Genomic DNA, 7,721 nt, shown 5'->3' with positions numbered 1-7,721 from the left:
ATCTTATTGCCCTTATATAAATCCATTGAATACTGCGTACCGATGTGGTCCCCTCATCTCAAAAAAAGATATACCGGCATTAGAAAAGGTTCAAAAAGGGCAACTAAAATGATTCGGGGTTTGGAATGGGTCCCATATGAGGAGAAATTAAAGACGCTAGGACTTTTCAGCTTGGAAAAGAGGAGACTAAGGGGGGATATGATAGAGGTCTATAAAATCATGAGTGGTGTGGAGAAAGTGAATAAGGAAAAGTTATTTCCTTGTTCCCATAATATAAGAACTAGGGGCCACCAAATGAAATTAATGGGTAGCAGGTTTAAAACAAATAAAAGGAAGTTCTTCTTCACTCAGCGCACAGTCCACCCGTGGAACTCCTTGCCTGAGGAGGTTGTGAAGGCTAGGACTATAACAGGGTTTAAAAGAGAACTGGATAAATTCATGGAGGTTAAGTCCATTAATAGCTATTAGCCAGAATGGGTAAGGAATGGTGTCCCTAGCCTCTGTTTGTCAGAGGGTGGAGATGGATGGCAGGAGAGAGATCACTTGATCATTACCTGTTAGGTTCACTCCCTCTGGGGCAGCTGGCATTGGCCACTGTCGGTAGACAGGATACTGGGCTGGATGGATCTTTGGTCTGACCCAGTATGGCCATTCTTATGTTCTTATGGGTGTCTGATGTCTGTGTTAAGACAATCAGGGCACATCCAGCAGGGCCCTGTGTGTAACTGGTAGACAAAGGAGAGTGGGCGAGGATGGATCAGAGAGCAGAGTATTGTGACTCCCTGGCTTCTACCAACAGGAACCATATCACAAGCCTGCCTCTAATGCTAGGTCCCTTTGGGAATGTGCAGATCCTGTCTCTGTAATGCACATAGATAGAGACTGGTTTCAGAGTAACAGCCGTGTTAGTCTGTATTTTCAAAAAGAAAAGGAGTACTTGTGGCACCTTAGAGACTAACCAATTTATTAATAAATAAATTATAAATAAATTGGTTAGTCTCTAAGGTGCCACAAGTACTCCTTTTCTTTTTATAGATAGAGACTGTATGCAGCAGAGAATAGTGCAAAAATGGTTTGTGACACAGTCATGGGGCACAGTACTCACCGCTTGTCTGGTACCTCCTCCTGGTCACTCTGGGGATTAGCTCTTGAGGCTGACACCCCTTCCCATGGTCACACGCCATCAGACCTTCTCTCTCTCAGGTCTGCAGCTCCTCTCTCATCCCAGAAACTGCAGGATCCTCTAAATGATTTAGCTCTCTGGCTAGGTCACTCAGCATGTTTCCCCCCTTCCAAGGTACAGTCCTTCAGATTCTCTGTCTCTCCCACTGTGACCCATTCACTGCCCCACTAGTGCCATTTCCCCAGTGACAGGTAGGGGAACCCAGGCCCACTCTCTACTCCAGGTTCCAGTCCAGGGACCCTCAACCCAGTAGTTCTAGGCTTTCTTGCCTAGCCCTCACTACTCCTTCCCTGGACTGCTTCCTACCACGCCTGGCTCTGGGCATACCAACTCCAAATCCTTCTCCCAGGGACAGCCTGCAGCCTACGGATCTCAGTAGCCACCCAGAATCCCTCCCTCTTCTCAGGGCAGGGAGTGACTGCCCTTTCCCAGCAGCAGCCCATCTGTGGCAGCTTCCTGTCTTGATAGGCCCCACCTGTTCCTGCACAGCTGAACGTGCTTGCAATCAATACCCTGCTCTCTGACTCTCCTTCCAGGTGCAGCCTGTAAAGTTAATAGGCCTATCTGGCCATCTTAACCCCTTCCAGTCCTGTGTGGGGTGGACACTGCATCACAAATACTTATTAACCAGATAGGATCATGATAAGTGCAATAGAAAAGCCCCTCAAGAAATTAATAATTTGGTGTTTGTAACAACCGTCGTTGGTGGGCAGGGTTGAACCTAGGACATCTGGAGCTAAATGCATGAGCCTCTACTGCATGAGCTAAAAGCCACGTGGCCCTTAGCTAAGGCTGTAGCAGACTCATTAATCTCTAAGTGGTCTCGGTGCCACTAGAGGGGACCGAGCACCACACCCAGGAGGTGTGTGGGTTAAATGTTCACAGCAGGTTCAAATACCTTTCCATGAAACCATCCTTAAGTGAGTACCATCCATCCTGTGCACTGAATGAGGCAGGGGTCCAATGGAAAGAAATGTATGTGAACATGGAATTAAGGGTTGTATTATTATGCATATGCACAAGGGGGCTGAAATAAGCTTGCACAGAAAACTTTAGTTCTGGCACTTCCTAACTTTTGAGTGTTTGGGGAGAGGAGAAAGCATAAGCAGAAAAAATAGCCCATGAGAACACCACAGCCCCCATGTCTTTACTATCATTTCATCAAGCAGAATTCAGTAAAATATTTAGAAAGAGTAATACTGAGGCCTTGTCTACACTACAGGGGAAATTTGATCTAAGCTACGGAATTTGAGTTACATGAAATCAACTTAGCTTAGATCTACTTACCATGGGGTCCACACTACACAATCTCGATGGGAGATAGTCTCCTGTCGACTCTCCCTACTCTTCTCGATCCGGTGGAGTACAGGAGTCTACGGGAGAGCGATCTGCGGCCAATTTAGCGGGTCTTCTACCACCAATGCATCGATCGCCGCTCGATGATGCCCCAGTAAGTGTAGACAAGCCCTGAGAGACACAGCTTCACTATTCCTAAGCACAGCATGACAAAATACATGTTGTAACTTATGAGTGCGAGGCTATTATCAGGTTACAAATATGGAGTAAATTCCCTGAAGTCATTGGACTTATTCTAAATTTATGTTGTCTTAGCGTAGTTGAGAGCTCTCTCTACAATTTTGGATTCGGCAGTGAATGCGGTAGGTCAAATAGTAACCATTGGATACTGTGACACCTTCCCCTGGGGAAGGGATTGCAACGTTCCCCTGGTGTTATCTGCACTGGTGATCTGCTAGGTCACTCCAATCCTTGACTCTGGGAGCCAGGCTTACCCTGCTGTGCTGTGAGAACTCTGACTCCTGGGCTGTTCACACACAGCCTCTGGCATGCAAGATGCTTGGATCGTGCAACCAAATGACACTAGCCAATATCTCCGGTCCCAGACACAAACTTAGGAACCTCCGTCTTGTGGTGTCCAATTATGCCTGCTGGATGCTGCAAGGTTATATGAGTTTGTCAATTTAATAAAGAAATTGATATGCTTGTTATCCCAAGGGGAGTTGACAAGCTTCAAACCAAATGCACTGCTTCAGGTAAAATAAACAAACACATTTATTAACTACAAAAGATAGATTTTAAGTGATTATAAGTCAAAGCACAACAAGTTGGATTTGGTCAAATGAAATAAAAGCAAAACGCATTCTAAGCTGATCCTAACACTTTCAGTGCCTTTACAAACTTAGATGCTTCTCCCCACAGGCTGGCTGTTTGCCCTTCAGCCAGGCTCTCCCCTTTGATCAGCACTTCAGTCGCTTGGTGATGATGTCTGTAGATGGACGTGGAAGAGAGAGAGGAAGAGCATGGCAAATGTCTCTCCTTTTTATCATGTTCTTTCTTCCCCCTTGGCTTTACCTCATCATAGTCCCTGACTGACCAAGGGAAGGGGAGTGACTCACTCGAGAGTCCAACAGATCCTTTGTTGCTGTCTAGGCCAGTGTCATTTGTTCTTGTGAGGCTGGGCTGGGTTTGTCCCATACATGCCCTGATGAGGTGTGAACTGCCCCTCTGTTCCTGGAGAGTTTTTGCCTGAGCTTGAATTAAGCCATGAGGACACGTTTTCAGCCTCATAACTCTATACATGAAATTACAACCTATAACATTACTATAACAACAATGCTCAGTGAACCATGAGCCTTCCGAAGACACCTGACATGACAAACTTTGCATTGGATACCACACAATCATATTATAAGGATGCACATGGGGGTGCAGAGTGTTCCCCCGAGATACAGAGTGTCATAGGGATGTAACCCTGACCCAGGTCAGGTGAGAGGAATCAGGAAATAAAGTACAATACCACTGTCACTTGGCAGGTGCAGTATCCATTGACTCCAGTGACCCTTTGTACATCAAGGGTCTGCTTAGTGGGCAGCAGGTGCAGTGAATGAGGCAGGGGTCCAACTCATTCATCAAAAACAATCAAAATAAATGAAAATTGGGCTTCAAACAGTAATTTTATTGCAACCTTAGCTATGGCGCAAGTTTAATATAATTAAACTATATGTTAAAGGAACATTATTAGGTTGCAAAGTCAAGCACTTGTAATATAGGAAATGCTGGAATTAAGGTTGCCTGTGCAGCAAAATATTTACATTTTTTCAGAGGTTTTTTTTAAGTTTTTTTTCCCCCACTTAAAACATTTCAATCAACTTTGACATGAATTTGCAAATCATTTCAGTGTCATCAAATCTGCATTTTTCAGTGTAAAAAGGTTTAGTTGAAAAATTTCACCCAGCTGTACAGACAGCTTAAATGCTAGAGCTCCAGGTATCCCATTCACGGCACAAGATCCAACTTACACACTGAATGAGGCAGGAATGCTGTGGAACTAACAGGAACTTTTATTCCTGTAAAAAAATCTATGATTGTGTAACTAAAAATGGTCTTGGCATGCCTTTGCCCAATGGAGCAGCAGAGATAAAGCTGAACAGGCTGCCTTAACCTCACTTCTGAGCACTTCGCTTTGCAGTCAGTCTTAACATTCTTTTAACATCATTTAGTTTAAATAGAAAAATAATAAACCAACAACTCCCTCTCAACCTCTGTGCCATTAGTTCATGGGCGTTCGTGGTCTCAGGGTCTGGTTCCCTGAGGTTATTTTCCTAAAGCTCCAATAGGCGCAACAGCAACTACAAATCTTACTGAAAGCTGCTCTCAAGGCTAACTCTATGCAGTAGCATCACTGAAGTACTGCGGATGAGGCTTCTGGGAAATGTAGTTCCTCAGCCACTTGTTATACACATACACACCCAGTTTGTTATATATATATTTGTGACTGAGTAGCTCACAGCTGTTGAAATAAGTTTCTAACCCTCTGCTTTGAAGACAGATAACAAACATGTGCAGCCTGAGCCGATTTAAACTGTTGTGAATCTCCTCTGACCCCTGATTAGAAAGCAACCCTCCCTCCCCTCCTTTCCAGAGTGGGCAGAACAACCCGGCTGTGTTTCTTGCCTTGGAATCTTGTCTCCATGGCAGTGATCAGCCAGTGGCATTGACAGGAAAAATAGGCCTTATCATCTGTCCTGGACTGAGCCTGGGCAATCTTTCAAGCTGGGAACGGCAGCAGCCAGTTCAAAGCAGCGGGAGGAGCAGCTCCCCAGTCAGTGTGCAGGAAAATGGACATAACGATGGCTGTTCTGTTGGTATTGGTTCTGGGACTTCTTATGGTCAAGTTTGCTTTGTTTCAGCCAAGAAACCCAAATTCCCCACCTTGCATTAGTGGCTGGATCCCTTGGTTGGGAGCTGCATTTCAGTTTGGGAAAGCTCCCCTGGAGTTTATAGAACAAGCCAGAGTCAAGGTAAGAATTATAATAGGGTGCATGCATCTGTGTGTTGGGGGAGGGGGTGCCTGGGGCAGTATAGGGAGACAGATGAGGAACCTTTCTGCATTAAAGGAATCCCTTACAACATTAAGAAGATTTCTATCATTTTTATTGTAACACAGAAGCCTCCGGCTGAAATAGGTGATATGTGTGTCAACTGATTGGCAGGTTACCCTAGATACCTTGGACTTGATATTGCAATCACTGTTTTCGCACAATAGTACCTGAGCACCTGATCGGGACACACAATGCATGCAGCTTTTCTTTCTCAGCTGGGTACTGACCTGGGTTCCACATGAGGGGAAACACGTTGCGAAGTGCATTGGGACTGTAAAAGTTTGTATGAGCTGATTGTATGAGGTATCACCTAATACACAGTCAGTAGTGCCAGCTGCATGTGTTCACAAACCATGGGCTGCCCCCCTGATCATGAAATTAAAAAAAAAAGGGGGAGATTTTTTATTTGCCTCCTTTTTGAGTCTTCAGGGTCATGTTTTCAAACTGTTCTCTGCAACGAGTTCTAGAAACTTGGTGGGGTTTGTGTTCCCCCTCCCCAGCCCAGCCCATGAAACCTGAGATTAAAACATAATCTCATGACTCCAGGAGCTGGAGCTTTAAGAAAGACACCAAATATCGCAAGACTTGCAATAAAATAAAACTGGCAACAGTGTTAGTTCAGGATGGATCACACAACAAATTCATACAACCTAGCTGAGCTGCAGAAAAATTCCCTGGCTTTTGAGTGCATAATATATCAACCTTAGTGTTACATAATTGTAAATCTCTCCCTCAGATCTCTTATTATTACATCTAATGTAAATCAAAGGGCAATGTTAGAACAGGTGCCTGCTGCCATCCAGAATGATTCATTTTGCAAAAGAGTTATTTCCAAAACATTCACTTTGAGGACTGAAATTTTCCCACAGTTTATTTCTTGCTGCATGTGATTTCTTTTGCAGGAAGTTGGAGCAATATCCGTTTAGATACTTAAGGTTGAAGCTAGAGACTGGGCGTGGATTAGATCTCATTGAGGATTAGTGATTTTGGTTGAAAAACAAGTTGTTTGAAATGAACAAAGGCAATTCAGACCAAGAAGTTGCATTAGAAAATGTCTTTAACATTGAGCAGGAGTTGTCCTATTAGACTCACGGGCTTTATACTTATTTACACCAAGGCCATTTTACACCACCCTGGCATTGTAAAAGGGGTTTAACATGGGAATAAATTACATTTATACTTGGTTTAAGGCTCCTTTACACTGTCAGCATGGGATAAAGCATCCTTCAGGTAAAGGAGAATCAGGCTCATTGGGACTACATTAAAGTTAAGCACATGCATAAGGCTTTGCAGGATCAGGGCCATAGACACAATTCATTGTGCATTTCTGCCCAGCTAGCTAAAGGGATACTGGTAAAAAAAATTCTGGAATAAAAGTCATGAAAATTTAGTTCAAGTTTTTCCCTTTTATTGAAATTCAAAGCTATGATGCAAACTTTATTTAGATTTAAAAAATGAAGAAGATGCCTACACATAGCTCAAACTGCCTTCGAAATAGTATCGCATAACCCCAGCAGCATTCAAACAAGTATTCTGCCAGTCAGACACTTAGAGACTTGTTTTGATCCCTTCATCCATAGGCGCTGACTGCATGGATGCTCCAGGGCTGGAGTACCTATGGAAAAAAAATTAGTGGGTGCTTAGCAACCACAGGCAGCTAAGCTTCCCCCGCCCCCGGCCCCCCTGCTTCCTGCCTGCCAGCAGCCTCACTGATCAACTCCTCACCCTCCCTCTCAGTGCTTCCTGCACACCGCTGAACAGCTGTTCTGTGATGTGCAGGAAGCGCTGGGAGGGAGGGGGAGGGGTGGGCTCCGTGAGGGGGCAGGAAGAGGCTGGGCAGGGTTGGGGCTTGGAGGAAGGCGTGGAGTTGGGGCAGGCCTGGGGCGGAGCGGGGCTGTCAAGCACCTTCCCCCCCCCCACTCCCCACATGGAGAGGAAGTGGGCGCCTATGTCTTCATCATTCTGGGAAGCATCCCTCAGCCCTCTCCAAAAACCCTATCAAACAGATGTCTATTGCAGCATGCCTGGAAGATCACCAGCTTAATCAGGCTATTTCAAATCAAGGGAGAGAGAGTAAATTCCAGAGTCCTGGAGCCCTCACAGGAAGTGCCCCTGCCACTACCCCTGACTCTTTTATA

At 45.0% G+C, this 7,721-nt stretch overlaps 1 protein-coding gene across 1 annotated transcript in view; it reads left to right on the top strand.

Moving 5' to 3' along the window:
- The first annotated feature begins 5,123 nt into the window (after window positions 1–5,123).
- LOC102943860 (24-hydroxycholesterol 7-alpha-hydroxylase) overlaps window positions 5,124–7,721 on the top strand; it is a 61,704-nt gene continuing 59,106 nt past the window's right edge. Inside the window, exon 1 of the mRNA XM_007061705.3 lies at window positions 5,124–5,502. Within this exon, the coding sequence (XP_007061767.1) occupies window positions 5,320–5,502 (183 nt within the window). The 5' untranslated portion in view covers window positions 5,124–5,319. The remainder of the gene's footprint in view (window positions 5,503–7,721) is intronic.

Source organism: Chelonia mydas, chromosome 3, assembly GCF_015237465.2.
Source record: "Chelonia mydas isolate rCheMyd1 chromosome 3, rCheMyd1.pri.v2, whole genome shotgun sequence".
Classification (NCBI taxonomy): Eukaryota; Metazoa; Chordata; order Testudines; family Cheloniidae; genus Chelonia; species Chelonia mydas.
Note: the sequence above shows the minus strand (reverse complement) of the source record. Positions and strands in the feature narration are given on the sequence as shown.